The following is a 22241-nucleotide window of genomic DNA, read 5'->3' as shown; positions in this document are numbered from 1 at the left end:
GCCATAACACTCTCTCCTGTTTAAACTGGACTGTCTGAAAGTCCTGACCTCAAAACTTTTGAATGGACTTTGAGGAGCAGCAACAAATATCTGAGAGGGATTTCCTCTTGAATCCATGGGGATTTAGACAACATAAAATTCAGTTTAGAGAGAAATAAGGGAATATGGACTCCCTAGCATTATAAAGTATATCCCTATTAAAAATCTATCATAATGTGCTAGAGTGATTGCCTTTCTTTCCTCCTAGACTTTGAATTGTTTTGGGCAAGAACTGGGTTTTGTCCTTTTCCTTTGCTCCATCCCTTTGTACAATATTTGGTTGACTTTGGGCCCTGATAAGTGTTTGTTGAATGATACTGAATTTGTAAGCCTCATTTCAGAGTAGGTTTTGCATGGTAGATATTCCTTTCACTGCAACCTGAAAAATTTCATTTTAGTATAATTACCATGTAAGTACTAAGCCAACATCTCATAACAAATTCTTTCTTAGAAGGCTTATATAACTCCACAAAATTGGCATCAAGTAAAGCTCTGAGTGTAATCATACATACTTTGGGTGTGTAAAAATGATCAGATCAGAATTTTTTTACTTGGTTTTAATTTCCGTCATGCCAAATGCCAGTTTATTCATGCCACTTGGGAATAATTTTCTTCCCGTCGTTTATTTTATCATTTGTGTCAAATCTGGAGAGAATACAGGACGTGTATTTTGTTTTAACCTGGAGCCATCGCCCAGAATTTGTTCCGAAGTTGAAGGGCGTATCCGCTGATCCAATGACAAGGGTTTTCTTGGCACCCAGGAGGGCCCGTGTTGGGGCAGGGATCCCTGCAGGCAGATTGGGCTCTGCAGTGGGTACGCGCCGCGCTGCGCCGGCGACGGGGACGCCCCAGAGACAATCTGGGCGGCGAGGGCCGCATTGAGGGCCGGGCTGGGTGGCAGCGCCGCGGGGCACGCGAGGGGCGTGGGACAGGCGGCAGAGGGGGGGCCCGGGACCGCTTTCCCGAGAGCGAGCGCCCCGGAGGCCGCTGGGGAGCGGAGGGGCAGGCTCGGGCAGCTCCCCAGCGGTGATAAAACTTGAGAAATAACAAGGAGGGGCCTCTCGGCGTCTCCTGGGTCCAATCCCGTCTCGGGAGCGAAGACGCTCCCGGGCAGGCAAGCCTGAGAGAGGCCAAAGCGACTTAAAGACGAGCAGCAGCTAGAGAAGCTCCTCCCGCGCCCCTCACCCTGCGCGGGTCTCTCTCCGCAGCCCCGGGCTCTCCTTCCCTGCCCCGCGCCCCGATGGCCGCCGCCGGGCCCCGGAGCTCCCCGCGCGGAGCCCTCTGCAGGCAGCTGCCGCTGACCCTCTTGGTGAGCCACCGGCCCCCTCTCAGACGGATCTGGGGTGGGGAAGGGGGCGCTGATCCGCCCAGGTCGCTGTAGGGTGGGGTAGGGGACGTAGCGGGCTGAAAGGTGACATCTGCAGCTCAGCTTAATCCTGCGAGGCAGGTTCGAGTCCCAAGTTCGAGCCTGGAGGGTGAGGAAACAAAAGGCGTCTTTGAGGGATGACTCGGGATTCAGCGTTTTGTTCTGGGACGCGACAAACCGCGTTCGACTGTCTGAATTGAGTCGCGCCCGGGCTTCGCTGCGCTCGGGTGGGCGTCGTCCGTCGGGGGTGGGCAGGGCTGGGATCCTGCGCCTCCCCTGGCTGCGGGGCTGGGCTGGTGACGGTGATGGGGGGCGAAGAGTGCTTGTCGGTCAGTTATTTAGGATCCCTGAGCGAGCGAAACGACAGACGGGAGATGGGGTCCCAGTGGATCCCGGCTGGGCTCGTTAGCGAGCGGAGCGGTCGGGCCGTGCGCCTGGGTCCCAGCCCGGGGTTGCCCGTGAGAAGCGAGTTGCGCGGCTCTGTCTCCCCTAAAGGTTATTTTCAGGAGCTTGGCCACGCCGTCCACCCCCGCCAGCCACCCGGCCGGGGGCGGGCTGCGCCCGGGGCGCGAAGGAGCGGGAAGGCCGGTTCAGGGGTGGCTTGGCGTCCTGCTGTGCGGGCGGGCGGTGAGGCAGGGTGGGGTAGGGGACAGGGTCGGGATGCTGCGGATGGTGGGCGGGGTGGGGTGGGCTGGATTTCTGTCGGGTGTGGCTCGAGGGAGGAGTGCGCGGGCCCAGAGCCCCGCCGGGGGTCTCCAGTGCCCAGACACCTGCCCCGCAGATACGCCTGGAGAGGAAGTTAGGGACATTCTTGGAGAACCTGGGAGATTCCAAGAAAAAAACAAAAAACGGGAACTCCGAAGGCGCGGTTAAACACGAAGCAGACTCGACCAGGGTCTCACTCAGGACAAGTAAAAAGAAACCACCGACTCGCGACTTCCCGGCATCCACGGACGGGCCTGGGGTCCTGTGGGCCCCCTAGAGAGGTCTGTGTCCGCCTTGGGGGGGTGGGTCGGCGCTGACTACACGGATTCTTCCGGCTTCCTGGCCCAGGGCGAGTGTCTCCAAGCTTTGTCCTCTCTTTGAATCAGAGAGTTAAGAATATGAGGATGAAAAAAAAAAAGAACATGGGGTTGGCAGTTACGATCTACGAGACACTTATGGACAAAGAATTGTACAAGTAAGCGCATCCATCTGCCCTGGAACTGCTTCAACAAAATACCTGAGCTGATGAAATGACTCAATAAGCGGGGACTGCTCACAAACGTGTTCTTTTGTGATATATTTGAAAGCATTTCCAGCTTTTCTACGTAAAAAAAAAATGAATTTGGTGTTTTGTGAGATAAGGGAACGGGAAGAAGAAACTGCTGTGTTGTCGAGATTTCCCGTACTCGCTCGAGGGGAGGGCGTGGAAGATGAGGAGCTGTCTGGGCGCGGGCTGGGGGTGTCGGGGTGTCGGGGTGTAGGGGTGTGGCAAGGCAAGAAGGTGCCAGTAAATCTAAAGCGACAAGGCTTCAGCTCTCATCTATGACATACTCATTTAGATTCTTTTTTAAAAAGAATTTTATAAAGTTTGGATTAAATGGTGTATCTGGAAACGTAAATGCTGGAGAGTGTAATAGCCTGACAGTTTCTTTCATCTGCAATTGTCATTTTACAAACACTTCCAGTTTCCGTCCAGATGTGCAAATTAAGACCTGCAGTGACTATCTCATGTCTGTATTTCTTTCCTTTTGACTCGTATGACTCTCAACTTTTCAGTATAATATTAATGACCTTGCACTTCAGAAACACTTTTTATTTTATACACTTTAATGGATCTCTTAAAAACATTGCTTGTTCTAAGGAGAGGGCTTTTCAAAGCAATTCCTTAACACAAATCTGAGACTTGGAATGTGTTAGCCTTCCCACTGAGCTGTCCCTTGGGTTAAGGAATCTTCCCAATTTGCACTTTTCTCTTCCTGAATCTCTTTCCCACCCTCGTCCCCAGCCACACTCTAAACTGCAAATACAGTTTCCAGTAACCACCTGCACAGAGAAAAGAAAAGAGTAGGGGAAACAAGAAAAGAAGCATACAAGACCATCTCCCTATTATTTTAAGTTTTTTGAATATCTCTGAAAGTGTTTTGTGCTCCTAATGTAACAAAAATTGTTAGGGCTGGTGAAAACTAATTTGCATTAGTGAGTGGTCTTCTGCCTGCTAGAAAGAATGAGATCCTTTTTAATATGAGTTAATACTGTTTTTATCAAATCCACCTCAGGAATTATGTTATCTATTTTATGTTGTAAATGATGTGTACTTGGACACAGCTAACCCACCGTTTTGTTAAAAGAGCTCTTCTTGCAAAATAACTAACATTTGGAATAACTCCCCTCAAATCTGTACTTTTCTTCTCTGGAGTATATGAAGTCTACCTGCAGCCTACATTTATAAATGGACATACTATCTTTTCTGATTTTATAGAATTAATTAATGAGAATAATGTGATTCCCTACCAGAAATACTTTTTTTCTCTTGATAACATTAGATATATTCATCTTTTTAAAATAAAAGGGAGTACAGTAATTTCTATTGACTTTTACATTTGTGAAAAAAGATTAAGGCAAATGAAGTAAATGAGAACTAGTTTATTTTAGAACTACAAATTTAAGGAAGTCAGAGTTTTAGTATATGCATATTTAGACTGATGCTTGATCAGCTACCTTTTTAAAAGGAAATTGTTGATGTTCATATTGTGATACAGCTAGACCCTTAGGCAACTTCTGAATAAGTAAATAAATGTAAGCCCTTGCACATTTTTTGGTCCTGTTGTAATGCCCATGGCAGTTCTGTTCCATATATGGCATCCTTACTGACCTATGATTAATCATACTTTCTATCTAACCAGAATTCCCATCTTACAATGTCTTTGGGTAGAAGGAAATTTATTAGGATTATCTAAGTATTGGGAATACAGAGAGGTAAATCTTGCAATATACTTTCGGGGTAGTAAGAATTTGAAAGGTAATGTTTCCATTTTGTAGAAGGCAAGTGTCCACAGGAGAGATAGAATTTAAAATTCTGTAATTATTGTGCTCAGTCAAGAATTCTCCTTTGTATTTCAAACTCTCCATAAATCTCCACTCTTCAGCTTCTTTTTCCTCTATTGAAGAAGGGTGCTATTTTAGAAAGCCCACTTTTGTGTATTCACTATAAAATCAAACAACAACATAAAAGTGAAACGATTGCAAATAACCCCTTAATTTTCACTCTTTCTTTGGCATTAGATTTTTCTATCAGGGATTTAATGATTTTTCTGATAAGCTTTATGTCATATAATTAATAAAATTTGCATACTGCTATAAAATATAGCAAAGCAATTTATTTTTTCCCAGGCTGCAGTAGGCAATCATTTTTAAACACTTAATTTGTTACATTTTACTTTAAAGTATGGCCACTCTTCTATATAGAAGTTATTTTAAAAATACTTTTAAAGCTTATTAGCTCATCATCATTAATATAATAATGCCTTTACATTTTTTACTTGATTTTATTTTCAATAATACTCCAACCCCCACAAAAATATTGTAGCAAATTATAGTTTCAAGAAGCATATCATAACTAAAATCTATGTATGAACATTACTTCTTTCAAAAATTATATTAATGAATTCATTGTTCATTCTTTCCAATGATGCCTTATACAACAATAAAAATGAATGAACTGTTGCTATATACTGAGTATATATTATATACAGTATATACATACACAGCTGAGGCAGTAGTATGGATGCATTTCACAAACATAATATTGAGCAAAGAGAGCAAATTGCATGAAATTAGCATATGACTACATATATTTAAAAGGCAAAAAGTAGTAAAATAAAACTGTCTTCTTTAGGGATATATACACATGGGATAAAAATAAGCAGAGGCAGGGAAAGAAATGATTAACATAAAAATCATCCGTTAGTGGTTACCTGAATTTTGGGAGTTGAAGAAGGGAGGGAAATGCAATTGGGTAAAAGGGACTTTGATATATGGGGACTTTGAAAATATTGGTATTGTTCTATTTCCTAACTTTGAAGGTTGAGTACCCTAATGTTCATTTTATTATTTATTAACATATGCATATATATTATATTTAATCTTGTGTATTATATTTTACAAAGAACATTTAAAAAGAAGAAGAAAGCAATAGGATCAACAAAACCAAAAGCTCTTCTTTGAAAGTATAGACAAACCCAGCTATGATTGAGCAAGCAAAAAGTAGAGAAGGCATAGATAAAGCAATATAAGGAATAAAAAGGAGGCACAGTAATGGAGAATACAAATGTTGAAAAAGTAATATTAGTAGTAGTTAATGCCAGTTAATTTTAAAATGCAAAACAAGCAGTTTCCTACAAAATACAGGTTACTGACATTGACTTGAGGAGGTAGACAACATCTAAATAGATTTATAACCATTAAAGAAATACAGCTGGAAACCAGATGTCTACACACACACACACACACACACACACACACACACACACACACACACACTCCTTTACATCCTCCAGTCTCAGACTCATGATAGGTGAATTCTTTCAAAATTATATGGAACAGATAATCTCTACCTTATATAAATTGTTTCAAAGAACAGAAAAAAACGGAACTCTTCTTAACTCATGAGGATTGTATGAAGTTGGAAAATAGTAGCCTGATCTCACTTATGGACATATACAAAATACTGAAATAAATTGCAGCAAACCAAACCAATAATGTATTTAAAAAATCATGATGTGCATGTAAGGTTTATTCCAAGAAAGATGATTTGACATTAGAAAATCTATTATTGTGCTTTAACATAGTGCTATATTAATAGAGAAAAACTGTGATCATTTCAAAATAAGTGGGAAAACTGTATTTATTGTTTTTTTTTTTAAACGAAAAGCAAACTTCTTTATTGTACACAGTACAGAATATAACGCAGCTTGGCAGGATGCAAACGGCATTTCTCTTATGCCTAATGATGTTGGGCATCTTTTCATCTGCTTATTGACCATTTTCATATCTTTTTTTGATAATATCTATTCAAATCCTTTGCCCATTTTTTGGTGTTATTTGTCTTTTTTTTGAGTTGTAAGAGTTATTTATACATTTCGGATACAAGTCCTTTATTGTTATATGATTTGAAAGTATTTTCTCCCATTCTTTGTATTGTATTTTCCCTTTCTTCATGGTATCTTTAGGAGAGCAAGAATTTTTAATTTTGGTTAAGTCCTACTTATTAATTCTTCTTTATCATTATGTTTTGGTGTCATATATAAGAAATCGTTGCCTAACCCAAGATAGTCAAGATTTACTCTTAAAGTTTTTCTACACACAGTTTTAGTTCTTACATTTATGTTTGTGGTCAATTTTGAGTTAGTTTTTGTGTATGATGTGAGTTAGGGGTCCAAACTCACTTTTCTGTATGAAGATATCTAGTTGTCCCAGCACCATTTGTTGAAAAGACTGTTTATTTCCCTTGAACTTTCTGGAAGCTAACCATGAACGTAAAGGTCTATTTCTGGGATTTTAGTTATATTCCATTTATTTATATAGTTATCCTTATGCCAGTACTGCTCTGATTATTGCAGCTTTGTAGTAAGTTTTGAAATTGGGAAATATATGTCCAACTTTTTTTTTTCTTTTTCAAGTTCCTTGTATTTGCATGAAGATTAATTTTCAATTTCTTTAAAAAAGTTAGCTGGGATCTTGATAGATATTGTATTAAATTTGTAGATGAATTTGGGGACTATATATTCTGATCTATGAAGATGGGATATCTCTTCATTTACCTGGGTCTTTTTAAATTTCTTTCAGCAATGTTTTATGATTTTCACTGTACAATCTTGTTCTTTGGCTATATTTATTCTGAAGTATTTTATTCTTCTTGATACTATTGCAAATGCAATTGTTTGCTTAGTTTTGTTTTCAGATTTTTCATTGCTAGTGTACAGGAATGTGATTAAGTTTTGCACATTTACCTTACATCCTGTAGCCTTGCTGAACTCATTTATGCATTTTGATAAATTTTTCAGTGGATTCCTGAGGATTTTCTATGTACAAGTTTATGTAATCTGTGAATAGAGACAATTTTACTTTTTTCTTTCCAATCTGGGTGCCTTTGATTTTATTTTCTTGTGTAATTGCTCTAGCTAGATGCTCCAGTACAATGTTGAATAGAAGTGGTAACAGACATCATTGCCTTCTTCCTGATGTTACAGGAAAGCATTCTGCTTTTCTCCATTGAGTGGGAAGTTGGTCGTAAGTTTTTCATGGGTGCCCTTTATACATGCTGAGCTAGTTCCCTTCTATTCATAATTTGTTGAGAGTTTATTGTAAATGGATGTTGGACTTTGTCAATTGCTTGTTTTGCATCTATTGAGATGATCACATTTTTTTTTATTTCAGCATATTATGGGGGTACAAAAGTTTAGGTTACGTATATTGCCCTTCCTGCCCCCCAATCACATGGTTTTTGCTCTTTATTCTGTATTGTATTAATGTGGACTTTTAAATTCTAGGTCTTCAGTGTTGCTGGTGAAGCTTGCAAAAACGTGATATTTAATGTACCTTCTAAACTACAGGTAGACAAAATGGTCGGCAGAGGTGAGAAATTTCAAAACAGTCTTTTTAAAACAGACATATTTTTATTACTTGATCGCTCTTTGAGCTCAGATGTATGACTTTTGGCTGAAGATAGATGTATCTTAAAAGGCTCAAGCTGTATTGTTAAGGAACCTTTTCTGTTTGTTTATTCAGGTGTGTTTGTGGGTGTGTAGCTCAGCTTTTTCATGACTGCAATGTGCCCACCTCTTTAATTAGAAGATCATTTTTATAAGCCTATTAGAAGCATTCAAGGTTTGGAACACCTTATTTAATAGAAATATATAATCAAGAATTATTATTTTTAACTGAAAGAAAATTATAATTTTTTAATAATGTAGAAAGACAGGTTAAGATGTTTGGAAAATGCAAAGTGAGGGTTTATTTCATTCCACTTAATGATTTTGAAGAAGATTTTCTAAATTATTTTAACACTTGTTTTTTTTGTTTGTTTGTTTGCATGCGTTTCTACCTTTTAACTTGAAGATTTTTACTTGCAGTTAATTTGAAAGAGTGCCTCAGATCCGCAGACCTCATCCAGTCAAGTGATCCTGGTTTCAGAGTTCTAGATGACGGGTCAGTGTACACAGCCAGTGCTCTTGTGTTGTCTGATAAGAAAAGATCCTTCACTATACAACTTTCTGACACAAAGAAACAGACTCACAAAGAGATTACTGTTCTCCTGGAACATGAGAAGAAGGTATTCAAAGTGCATTGAATATTTTCAGGCATATTTTTCTTTTCATTAAAATGCTGTCATTAAAAATGCAAAGACCAAAGGATACATATGATATTTCTGTCCTCCCCTCCTGTCCCCTTCCCCCTTTTTCCTCCCCTCTTCTCTCTTCCTCTCTTCCTCTCTTGCGTCTCTCCTAACACAGTGTAAACATTGGCTTTGGTTTTACTTTGTTAAATGTAAATGATACTTCCCTTGTGAAGGCTTCTTCCACCTCTAAATTCTAACTAATGGCTTTTGTGCACCAGTGTCAGTTTGGTTACCCCTCTGTCATAGCATTCAGAATTTTTTTTAGTGCAAACAATTTATTGTGAAGAATGTTGTTATGAAAGTAGTCACAAAATGATGAAAAGTTTAGACTGGATTACACCTAATTTATGTTAACTCTCTTAATGATAAAGCAAATTTAAACAACTGCTTAGCATTTTACTAATCATGTTTAATACAATTTTTTGTTAATTAATTTTTATGAAACAAAATGTCTCCCTTGTAATATGAAATAAATGGACATCACAAAAAAGTCCAATGGAACTTTTTGCAATGATAGAAATGTTCTAGAATCTGCACTGTCTGATATGGTAGTCCAAGGTTAATGGCTGTTGAGCACTTAGCATGTGGCTAGTGCAACTGAAGGATTGAACTTTTCATTTTATTTAATTCTAGTAAATTTATATTTAAATATCACATGGCTGGTGGTGGCTGGTGGCTGCCATATTGGACAGAGCAGATGGAGCACTAGGGCAGTGAAGGACTTGCATTTTCTTTCTCTGGTTCACCTGAGAGTGTGAGGTTTTAACAGAAAGAACAAGTATGTGCTGTCTAGAGATTGTTAGAGAGTGGAAGTGTTCTCCATCTTTATTTGGGACAAAGCAAGAAGAACTGAGAGTACAGTGATGATTTTCCTAACCTGAAAGTATGGGGAGTATTAGAAAGGTAAACAAAAGGAAGTTATCTAATCTAGGAAATGTTTACAATCTGGATATATTCTTTCTTACCTTTCTAATGCAAAAAGACTATTTACTGGGCTAGCTTCAGCATGGAAATTCCTGAGGCTAGGCCTGCAGGGAGGCATTAGGTTTATGGGCTGTCTGTTATTTTACAACAAAGTACACTGTGCTGCTTTTGTTTATTCATTTTTTTTCTTTCTCTAAATTCAGGTATTGAAGAAAAGACAAACTAAAGAAACTGTTCTCAGGCGTGCCAAGAGGAGATGGGCACCTATTCCTTGCTCAATGCAAGAAAATTCCTTGGGCCCCTTCCCTTTGTTTCTTCAGCAAGTAGGTTTACATTCCTTCTGGTTGAGAGTGCTTTAATTCTAAGAGTCTGTTTTGTTCCAGTTTAATAACTCTTTAAACATTTAAAAATAAACTGATCTGACTGAAGATGTTCATGAGGTATAATAAAAGCGAGTACAGTGAGAAAGAAAATCACTAAAAAACTAATAATATGAGAAAGACTCTAAAGCCATTGAGTGATTTTTGTTTATTCCTTTAGCAAATAGTTGTTGAGCATCTACGATATCCTATGGAAGGCACTGCTCTGGCTTCTAAAGATAGAAATAAATTTAGTCATGGCCTTGCTGTCATGCGGTTTATTGGCTGAGTGAAGGAGATAGAAGTAGGCTAATGATTAGAACACTCAGTGATGAGTGCTATGACTCTGACAGAGATGCAGATCTGATAACACATGGGATGAACACCAAACCCTGAGATAAGGTGGTACAAAGCAAGAAAAGCCTTAGAGGAGGAGACATCTGAGTTCAGTCCTGAAGGATGGGGAAATTTTGTGCAGGTAAATAATTATGGAAGAAGAGGGAAGTACAGAGGTGAGAGCAAGCATGGCTCCCTAGAGGAGCTCTGGGTAGCTTAGTCTTCCTAAATATGATATGGGGTGGAGCAGGGAGGTGGGGCAGAAGAGGCAGGTAGGGGTCAAACCATTATGGGCTATGCATGTTCTGCTCAGAAGTTTAACTTTGCCCTAAAAACCAGGAGATATTTTTAATCAGGTTAATGTCATGATCAGGTTTACTTTTCACATACTGAAGTAGGGCTATGGCCTTGTGCTTGCCTTTTTGTTCCCCTTAAATTTCTGTTACTGTGATTGCTATTTAACATTGATGGCATGACCTGTGTGCTACTTGTTTAAGTTTTTAACTGTCCTTCCAGAAGAGTCTTTCACGCTTATTTTTTATTCTATCCAGTGCTAGACACTTGTTTCTTCTTCATGAATATCATACTCAAACACTGATGAGGCATATTAAGAAGTGATTTTTTGATTGCCAAAGTTATACTAATCATAGCTGATTTTAGCCTTTGCATTGCTAAACTAGTCACCACCTCTTAGTCCTCATTTCCTTGACATACGTACATTGAACATAGCTGACCTTTCCCTCCTCCTGGAAATATTTTTTTCACTTGGCTTCTAGAACACCATTCACCTAGTTTTCCACATACCTCACTGACCACTCACTCCTTAGTATGTTCTTCCTCATCTACCACCCTTGCCCCCCATCCCAGTCTCTAAACTTTGGAGAACTCCAGGGTTTGGGTAATTAATCTTGTCTTTTATTTATTGACATCCATGCTCTTGTTGATCTCATCCAATCTCATGGCTCTAAGTACTCTTTATATACTGCATACTTAAAACTTCACATTTCCAGCCCAAACTGCCTAATGAATATTTCTACTTGGAAGTTTAATGGAATTTCAAACTTAACGTATATAAATAAAATGCTTGATTTTTCTCCTAAAAACATCCTCCCCTTTCAGTTAGTGGCAGTTTAATCCATCTAACTATTTGGGCATTGAAGTCTGTTTCATAAGGTTTTAGTTGTAGAAAGCATACTTCTCTCCAAGTAGTTAACAGATAGGGATTTAGTGCATGTATTAAAGAGTTTACAGAATTGTTGGGAGGGCTGAAGAAACAAACTTTAGTTGAACTTTCAGAAAGAAGTCCTCAAGCTAGCTACACCACAGAACCCACAACCGAGGGACATACTACTTTCTCCGTGGTGGAGAAGATGCTGATTCTAGAACCAAAGTGCCGCTGGCACAGTCAGGAAAACACCACAGGCAGGAAGCTGTTCCTCCTCATGCAACTTCAGAACAATCTCTGGATGACTCTAACCAATATCAGGAAAAAGATTGATTCATACCCTGTCTCTTAACACCCACAAAGTTCATGAATAATTAGAGGTACTTCTGCCTTTGCAGGAAAAAAAGGAAAGATAGAAAAAGCAAAGGAGAGAAAAGAAAACAAATGCATCAAACTATAATGCCAGCAAAAACAGCAGAAGCAGCACAAACAAGACATCTGCCTCACTTATGGCTTCCAAATCATGTGCAAGCACATTTGAATGTCCATATTTAAATTCAGAACTCTGGTTTCAAGAGATTCTGCAAGATTTAGGGTTTTTCATTTGTTTTTGTTTGAATCTTTCTAGTATCTACCCTATGAAAGGACAGTGGACATGGTAGAAGGAAAATAAAATGGAAGTTGAGCCCCAATTTACCCTATCCATCTATTCTTCTCATAGCTAAACTTTTAATTCCTGTGTTATTACAGGAGTTGGTATAGCTACATTTTACAAGGTCCCAAATAAGAGTGACTTAAGCAAGACAGTGACTGTCATATAAAAGTGTGATCTAGTAAAAGGTTCTAATTTGAGAAAACACCAGGGACCCAGGGGTCTTTATTTTTTAGCTTGGTCAGCTCTGCACATTTGAGGTGGCTCTTCACTGTGTCCAAGAGGGGAAACACACTCCCTCACCTTCTAGAGCACAGTCCGGATCTTGCACGTATTATTTTGTTCACATCCCATTGACCTGACCTTTTCATGTGGCTGTGCCTAATCTCAAAGATGACTGAGAAATGCCTTTTTTTCTGGGCAACCTTATGCTCAGTTATAAATTCTAATCCTCAAGAAGGTGGCCAGAATAGGTATTAAGAAATATTAGCACCCTCTGTCACATTATCCTTGACTTCTATCTTTCCACCATACATCCAACCCATCAGCAAATTCTAATAGCTGTACCTTTAAATTATATCTAGAATCCAGCCACTTCTCACCACCCCTATTGCTACTATGTTAGTCTAACCAACTATCATCTCTTCCTTGTAGTTTTGCAGTAACTAAGTGGTCTTTCTGTTTTATTCTTTACCCACCCACCAAAATCTAGTCTTAACAAAACAGCAAGTATTACTCTTTGAAAATATAAATCAGATGATGTTATTCTTCTGTAAATTAAAGTCTCCCATGGTTTCCCATATGACTCCAAGAAAGAGTCAACATCCTTGGATTCTGCACGACCTGGTCCCTATTATCTTACTACATCTTCATCTCCTATTTCTTTCTCCCTTTCTCTTTCTCCTCAAATCACAGTGGCTTTCTTACTACTCCTTGAATATTCCAGGCACAACCCTGGCCTGCTCCCTTGTGCTTGCTATTTCCTCTGCCAGGAAGAGCCTTTCCTGTTTATCCTTATTATAGCTCATTCTTTTAATTTTTGTCAGTTTCTCTCTCTAGTACGTTCTAATTGGCATTCCTCTCATTCGTATGTGAGAGTCCCTATTTGCCTTACTCTTGGCAATAATGGGTGTTATTATTCTTTTCTATTGAAATCATCTCCTTAAAATAAAAAAATACATACATAAATGCATCAACTGCATTTAAAAATATCATTTTAACTGAATTTAATTGTAATTTTTTTGCATACTTTTTTTCCCCTTTAGGTTCAATCTGATGCAGCACAGAACTACACCATCTTCTACTCAATAAGTGGGCGTGGAGTTGACCAAGAACCTTTAAATTTGTTTTATATAGAACGAGACACTGGAAATCTGTTTTGCACCAAGCCCGTGGATCGTGAAGAATATGATATTTTTGATGTAGGAGTTTTACTGATATACCTGACTTTAAATTATTAAACTGTGTTTCTTCTGATACTCACTCCATCTACTCTTTCCTGTCTGCTTGCACTCTCTGCTTAGAAGGTATCTTAGAGTCAAAGGAAAGTAGAGTGTGCAATGTTTTGGGATACTTGGTCGGCTCTTTATCTCAACTGCTGTTAGGTAAGCCTGAAATGAAGCAAAGAGATTCAATTGTATTTGAATGTAAATTTCAGTAAATTTCCCGTCAATTGATTTTGCTTATGAAATATTCTCTCTCTCTTTCTGGTCACTGATACATTTTCCTCTCTCCAAGACTTGTCCGTAGTTGATTGGAAGGCTCCTCTTTCTCTACTGCTCTACCATTTTTGTCTTTTTTTTCACGTGTATGATTCTCTGATCATGTCTGAGAACTAGATAAGGAAGCAAAAATGAGAGACCAAACCTAAATAAGGGTTACTAAGCCAGAATTCGGTTATGGATGAGCTTACAGTCAATGGGGAGAAACTCGAACAATTTTCAGTGTAATATGGTAAATGCCGTGGGGTCACGTGCCATTCTTGTGGTTCATGGGGATGATTCTTCATTCGAAAGAGGGATTCTGTTCCCAGAAGAAGAGGGAAGAGATGCTGCATAAGCAAACATGACTGATGTCTCCCGTGTGACATTCTTTGCTTTTGGTTAGAAAATGTTGAATTCAGTGTTCTAATAATGTGCTGAATAGAAATACATTGTATTTGACATTACATTGCCTTTAATTAATTACCAATGGGGCAATCAGTAAGTGTATTTTGTTAGAAAAACTGCTTACAAATATGTGGTCTCTTGGGTAAAACAATAAAAGGGCTTGGTAATGACAAGATTGGGAATTGACTTATTTAGATGACATAGTAGGGATTTTTCCCATTGCAGTGGGTTTAATTGTTCTCCCCAATGTAACTTTCTGATTGTGGAGAAAATAAAAACTATAGTGCAAATTTCTATGTTCACATTTAATTCCTCAGTCTAATGGATGGAGTCATCCCTTACTTCTGTACTCTGAAGTTTTTTTTCAAGTAGCCACTTCTACCAAATACTGGATGCTGTTTGCAGTAGTTAAAGTGTTTCTCCATTCGATGCTTTGATAATTTCAAAAGCATTGAATAAAAATCTTTCATGTGGTTTATTATTGCAAAGACTTGCAAAGAAGGTAGTAGATAAAGCATCTTATTCTCTTTTTCTAGAATCTGATACTAACAGGCTACTGACCTTGCTTTTTCCTGTTTTGCAGTTGATCGCCTATGCCTCAACTGCAGACGGGTACTCAGCAGATTTACCTCTTCCCCTGCCCATCAGAGTAGAGGATGAGAATGACAACAAACCTGTTTTCACGGAAGCAGTTTATAATTTTGAAGTTTCAGAAAGTAGTAGACTTGGTAAGTCTGCTTTTAAGAATAAAATGTATCATTTTAAATATGTTTGTGTACACTTTTTGAGACACTGAGCTTTTTCATACTCAAGGCCAGATCATCCTGAGATAACACTCAGCTGGTATTTACTTATCAGCAAATATAATATTAAGTCCCAATTCCAATCAATACGTGCCATGCAGGGTAGAATGAGCAAAAAAAATTAAAATGAGCATACATATTTTTATGAGGTTTTGTTTAGGAAGGTGTTAAATGACATTCACTGAGGATACAATTATTTCAAGCTCTAAAAATTTATATTCTCCTCTCTTAAAACTACTACTTCACTACTTCCAATTTCGAATGAATGCTGGAATCACTTCAGAGAGACCTATATCACATATTGTTCATCCTAAACACTTGCTCTCACATGTGGAAAACCAAAGTATTTCATTTTACCTGGCCCTTAAATGTGGCATTCAGGATGGCTTCTGAGACTTGCAACATGGGAATAACCACTCACGATAAAGTTGAAAGGACATGGACTCAATCATAAGGGATGACTTTGCTAACTTGCCTATTGAAGTTGCCAGTAGTCACTTAGATCTTGGCTGCATTATTCTGTCTGCTTTTCACCTTTATATTTTACTTTGCAAATTTAATGTCATTGATGTTAACTTGTTTATTACTCACCTGGTACAATTAAAAAATAAAAAAATCATAGGTTTGGAGTTTAAGAAACCTAGTTTTGTTTTCTTTTTGAATAAATTTTATTGTGCATAGTGGGGGTTTATAACATGATGTTATAGGATACCTGTAAATAGTAAAAATGATTATAATAGTGTAGGAAACTTAGTTTTTGATGTAGGGTCTGTTATTAATTCACTGTGGGAACTCAGGGAAGTCTCTTTGAATTTTCTTACCCATAAAAGGAATTAATTACGTTTTATAAGCTATAATGTTTTTAGCCTCACAATTTATGACTCTTGTTATGTTTTCCCTTCTTCAAAAAGGGGTAACTGGTTTCAGACTCTTTTTTGAGGATTTTGTACTCTTTAATAGTAACAGAGAAAAATAAAGGACAAACACTTTGATGCCCAGATTAACCCAGGGTACTTTAAACACATTACGTCAGTAGGTTCAGACCAGTTAAGGCTGTGATACTAAGTTGGTGGAGGGAATAAGTCAAATCAGGGACTAGCAAAAAAGATCATAGAAAGGAGAGACTAGGCTACTAAAGGTCAATTTGACCATCTGTGTACTTACTGTATTCCCCCAAGTTGGTCTTGATATAGCCATTAATCAAGAATCCCATGAAAAAAATCTGAATTACTTAGGAGCCATGGTTTATTCCTCCACCTAGGTTTGTTATTGCAATGTGTGGAAAGTTGTATTAAAATTGTTTTTGATTGCCATTTAACTAATTTTTTTTAGTCATTTACTAGCAAACATTTTAAATGGTGAGCAAAATAAAAGTATACCTTAATTTTCAGCATCAAAGTATTTTGTGTAAGTTTGAAGTCACATTCATCAGTACTATCTAAAGATGTAACACCTCTGGTAAGAAATATATTTTACATTAAGTTTTCACCGTCATTGTTGAAACTTTAGAGATGTACATACTTCTAAATATATTTTTCAATTCAGGAAATTAAAGGCTCTTTTTTTTTTTTTTTTTTTTTAATGTGTAGGTACTACAGTGGGGATGGTTTGTGCCACAGACAGAGATGAACCAGACACGATGCACACACGCCTGAAGTACAGCATTTTGGAGCAAACGCCAAGATCACCTGGGCTCTTTTCCGTGCATCCCAGCACAGGCGTGATCACCATCATCTCTCATTATTTGGACAGAGAGGTAGCTTGCACACTCTGTGGCGCTTCATTTCATGGGGAATTGAGCACCCCCTCTCCCATTGACTCTAATTTGCTATTTGGTGGATTGAGTTTTTAATTTTATTTTAGCCATAAGATGTTAAGAATTCCTGGCATTTTTCCTATGGCCTAAGAGTAGGCACAAGACATAGAAATACAGACGAATCAGTATTTAGAAGGAGTAAGAAAAAAAGAAAAAAGATATTTCCTATAAAAATTGTCATTGAATATTTTTATTTTTTTATATGTGGCAAGTTGGTTCCAGTTCAGCAAAGATTTCAATTCTCACGTAGGACAATTAGTTTTGCTTGTTGCTTGAGTATAGATCATACCCTGATTCCTATCCAATTATTACAGATACATGTGCTTTTAGTTGGGAAAGGATTAGTTGAAATAAACTTGATGGATTATTTAAAATATGTAACATTTTTTGGGTGATAATAATAGCATATCATGTATAAAGCACTTTATGTTCAACTTCTTTATGCATAATTTTATTTGATTTTTAGAATGTCCTTGTTTGACAAGATAGGTGTTACATCCAATTTATAGAGGAGAAGTCTGACAGTCAGAAGACTGATTGATTTGCTCAAGTCAAATTATTGCGCTGAATCTGCTAATCTTTTTTGCTGTTTTTGTTCTGCTCATTTTGTCAGCCTCCATTTAACTCAGAGCCATGCACTATTGACAAAAGCAGATGAATTGATTTCACATGAAGAAAATAGCTTTATAGAACACTCTAGTGTTTCCCACTACAACTAGAATACCGTAAATGAAGGGTTGGTATGACTGGGAGGGATATTGCACAGAAGAAATCAAGGGAATTTGATGCCAAAGAAAAAGGGAGTGCTGGTGGGAATCTATGAAAAAGAATCAAAAGTAGACAAAGGTTTTAATTATAGTTATTTCTTTTTGTTGAGTCAGAGCATTTTATTTTATATTATAAACATAAGGATAATAATAAATGGGAAAGTTTGAAGGGATATGAATGTGTTTTTGTATCTGTAGAGTATGTAGAGATGATGTGATAATCAAGTGAATAATTGACAACTGTCAAGTTAACAGGTTTTAATCAACAGAGTAAAAAATGAGGTTTAGAAAAATTAAGGTTACACCGATACACTTTTGGGTTCAAACTTAGGCCTGCTTTCTTGGCGAGGGTACATGTGTAGAGGGGTGGGGAATGATACCAGGAGTAAAGAAATGAACATGGGAGATAAAGAAACAATGAATTTAGAGGAAGCAGAAGCAAAAATAGGGTATCAGAGAGTTTTGAAGACTGTGGAAGGAGTGTTTCAAAGTGGGAATACTGGTTTTCAATGTGAAAAGGAGATCAAGTAAAGCGAGGAGTAAGAGAAGAAAGAGGGAAACAGAAAATGAAGAAAAATAAAAGAACAAAAGGAGCGGCTACAGAACAGTAGGGTAAAAGAAAGGCAGCAAAGGTGTGATTGTTCCACAAATTAATAACTTCAGTTCAATATCACCACACCATCTGCAAAACTCCATTGCCGCATCCAACAATTAACTTAAATCCCTGTCTATTGTTGACGTTTGTTGAAATTCTCTCTTCCCTTATATTTCTGATTTTCCTCCTGCTTCTCCGATATTTCCTTCTAAGTGGCCTTTGCGTAGTCTTCTTATTTGCCCCATGCTTGAAATGCTGTCGTTCCTTATATCTTCAGCTCTTCCCACCCTGTAACTTTCCTGAATAATCTGATTCCTGCTATAATTTCAATGGCACCATTTACATACTGATGACTTGCAGATAGATATTTCTGGCCACAATCTCTCCCTTAAGTATGAGGCCATCTACCCAGTGCCTTCTGGACGGTACTCCTTAGATTTGCCTTAGGTATATAAAATTCAACACATGCAAAACAAAACTCATTATTTTCACTCCTCTTTGCCAACCCCAGTACTGTTCACTTCCTCAGAGACTTGTCTCTCCTGCATTTTCTCTAACTGGGTGGTGATACCCCTGTCTCCCTATCTCTCCAAGTGGGACACCTGAGCATCATTCTCAACCCGCTCTTTCTCTCTTAACTTGCATATAGAATTCATTATCAAATCCTACTCCATTCTGACTCCCAAGTAACTTCATTGTCACCCTTTCTCTGTCTTTATTGTTACAGCCTCAGATTTGGAACCCTTGTCTTAGACTATCTCAGGGGCTGTTTGACTGGTTGCTCTGATTCTCAGATTAACTCACTCCAAGTTACATGAAAACTTCTTTAAGAATATTCTTTCTAGGCTGGGCACAGTGGCTCAAGCCCATAATCCCGGCACTTTAGGAGGCTGAGGTGGGAGGATCACTTGAAACCAGGAGTTTGAGTTCAGCCTGGGCAACATAGTGAGGCCCCATCTCTACAAAAAATGAAAAATTATTGGAGTGTGTTAACATGTGTCTGTAGTCCCAGCTACTCAGGTGGCTGAGGCAGGAGAATCGCTTGAACTCAGAAATTTGAGATTGTAGTGAAATACGACACACTATTACACTCTAACCTGGGTAACAGAGCAAGACCCTGTCTCCACCCCCAAAAAGGATATTCTTCCTGAAATTCAAATGTTCTAATTTTGTGCTTCCCTTATGACTTCCATAAAACCTTTCCCTATTATCTGTTACTTAAAGCTTAAGTATAAATTCTTGGTATAGCTCTTTGTATTTAACCTCTGCCTACCTTTTCAGCTTTTCCTTCTTTACCAAATTCCTAGAGTATGTGCAATATGGAAATCAAATAAAAGCACGGATCCACACAAATAGAAGAGGATGCAATTGAGGTTTTATTTATAAATATAAACAAAAATTTTCAAGACTAGTTAAATATTTGCTTTGTTTTCAGGTTGTAGACAAGTACTCATTGATAATGAAAGTACAAGACATGGATGGTCAATTTTTTGGATTGACAAGTACATCAACTTGTATCATAACAGTAAAAGATTCGAATGATAATGCACCCACTTTCAGACAAAATGCTGTAAGTATATAATACCAAAATCTATCTCTGCTTTATTTCTTATCATTTGTTATTAATCTGAATTAATAAAATATTTGTCATACTTTGGGATTTTTATGTTTATTTTATGATTGAAATTAAAGTTTAAACAGATGATATATAAATCTATTTTATTTATTCATATTAGTACTTGCATTATCTCTTTTGTTAAAGGCCCGTAATATTAGAGCATTTGTAATGAAGTTCTTCTTTTATTTAAAAGATAACCCTTAATGAAACAATAGCATCTATGATTCACAGTTTTGAAATAATCTATATAAAATGATAAGTACTTTTGAAGCAGAAGAAACATTTCGCTTTATTTGAAAAAGTTCTCGTTATAAAGTAAATTTTCAGTGAGCTCTTTCTGTTTCAGTATGAAGCATCGGTAGAGGAAAATGCATTCAATGTGGAAATCTTACGAATACCTGTAGAAGATAAGGATTTAATTAAAACTGCCAACTGGAGAGCCAATTTCACCATTTTAAAGGGAAATGAAAACGGAAATTTCAAAATCAGTACAGATAAAGAAACTAATGAAGGTGTTCTATGTGTTGTAAAGGTACAATAATATTGAATAATTGACAACTTCGCGAGTTAACAGATTTTATTCAACTAATGGTTTAATCAACTAAATAGTTTCAGATCATAGACTCTGTAAGTTGGAAGAGAATTTAAAATCTATTTAACCCACTGTTTGTATCTAATGCCTGCCTGTCTTCTATAATTTTATTGCCAGTTACTAACACATAGCTTATACTTGAACATCTTCTATTATAAAGATCTCCATGTTCTCATTGGTAGCTTATTTCGTATTTACAGAGCTCTGATTCTCAGAAGTTCTTACTTCTATTGTGCCCAAGTTCTTTTCCTTATAGCCCATGTTTGGTTCTTATTCTTCCTCCAGTGCTATTCAGAACAGGAATAATTCTTTTGAAAAGGCTGCTATGTCCATTTGAGACTGACCTTCTCTCTATGGAAGTCTAGAACATGTCAATGGATATTCTATACTCCGTGTTCTGCACTTCTCTTCATTCAACAACTTATCTTTGAAGTCATTACACATTAGTATTAAATATGTAAATATTTTCATTATTTTCTTACAGCTATATATTTCAGATATTACAGTGTAATATCCATGGTGTGGATGTAAAATATTTTTCAACTAGTTATGTACACATGGAAATTTAGGCCATATCAATGGAAATTCTAATCTTTTTATTATTTCAAAATATGCTACAATGAATATACACTACAATTTATATGTAGGATAAATTTCTAGAAATGGAATTGCTTAGTCAAGGACATGGCTGTTTTTATGTAGTAGACTTATTGCCTAATTGTCTTCCATGGTGGTGGTGCCTGTCGACATTTTCAGCAGAAACGTACAAACATACCTGTTGTGACAATACTTGCCAATGAAATTACCAAATTTTGGTATAAGTCAGAGAGCAAAAGGAAAATAATGTTTTGGTGTAGTTGAGCATTTATCTTATAGTAAGAAACAATATATTTTATATCTTTAAGCTCTCTTATCCTACCTGTTAGCCTTTTCTATGTTTTGTTCTTCTTGTCTATTATCTATTTGTAGGAGTTTTATACTAGGGAATATTGTTGCAAATATTTTTACCCTTTATTGTTTTATATGTTTGTTGGTGGTGGTTTTTGACTTCTAGGAATTTTTTTGTGGGCAGGGCTTGCTGTTCAAGGTCAAAATTTGTTAAATACTTCTTTTATGGTTGTGAGGTTTGTGTTGTTATCATGGCATTGATATTATGAAAGAATTTTACCAGAAATTTTTCTAGTTTGTTATTGTTTTATTATCTAGCTATTCATTTAAACCTTTGGTTTATATGGAATTTATCCATATGAATCCAAGTTTAGTTTTTCTAGCTGTCCCAACACGATTCGTTGAATAATACATTTCTCTCATTGATTTGACATACTCCTCTTATCATATACTAAGATAGATTTGTATTTGAGTTTGTTCTTGACATTCTCTTTTGTACCATTAATTTATTGTTTATTAATTAGCATATATATTCTATCTTATATTGCTGCTCTATAAGAATACAAAATCCATAACTTGTATTTTAGCATTTGTAATGTTCCATCCCACCCTTACCTAATGCTCTTCCTTTTTGGATTTTTTCCCTATGAATATTTTGCTTGTTTGCTTTTCCATATGAACTTTCATATTAGCTTCTACATGAAAAAATACTCTTCATGATGTTTTTGGGATTATATTAATTTTTAGAAAAAGTTAAAGAGAATTAATATTTTTCTCATATTAAGTCATACCCTAGATCATAATTTTATTTTTTCAGGTGTTATAAAGTTAA

General features: G+C 37.2%; 1 protein-coding gene across 2 annotated transcripts in view; it reads left to right on the top strand.

Annotated features, from left to right (window-relative positions):
- Positions 1-1215: 1215 nt before the first annotated feature.
- The window catches only part of DSC3 (desmocollin 3), a 39077-nt gene continuing 18051 nt past the window's right edge, over positions 1216-22241 (top strand). The window contains exons 1-9 of one of the 2 annotated variants that reach the window (XM_045527345.1): positions 1216-1348; positions 7939-8023; positions 8521-8720; positions 9914-10033; positions 13488-13643; positions 14914-15058; positions 16723-16889; positions 19747-19881; positions 20276-20461. In XM_045527345.1, the coding sequence (XP_045383301.1) occupies positions 1280-1348; positions 7939-8023; positions 8521-8720; positions 9914-10033; positions 13488-13643; positions 14914-15058; positions 16723-16889; positions 19747-19881; positions 20276-20461 (1263 nt within the window). In that variant the 5' untranslated portion in view covers positions 1216-1279. The remainder of the gene's footprint in view (positions 1349-7938; positions 8024-8520; positions 8721-9913; positions 10034-13487; positions 13644-14913; positions 15059-16722; positions 16890-19746; positions 19882-20275; positions 20462-22241) is intronic. The other variant, XM_045527346.1, reaches the window with a different exon arrangement.

The sequence above is a fragment of the Lemur catta genome, chromosome 16, assembly GCF_020740605.2.
Source record: "Lemur catta isolate mLemCat1 chromosome 16, mLemCat1.pri, whole genome shotgun sequence".
Lineage (NCBI taxonomy): Eukaryota > Metazoa > Chordata > Mammalia > Primates > Lemuridae > Lemur > Lemur catta.
Note: the sequence above shows the minus strand (reverse complement) of the source record. Positions and strands in the feature narration are given on the sequence as shown.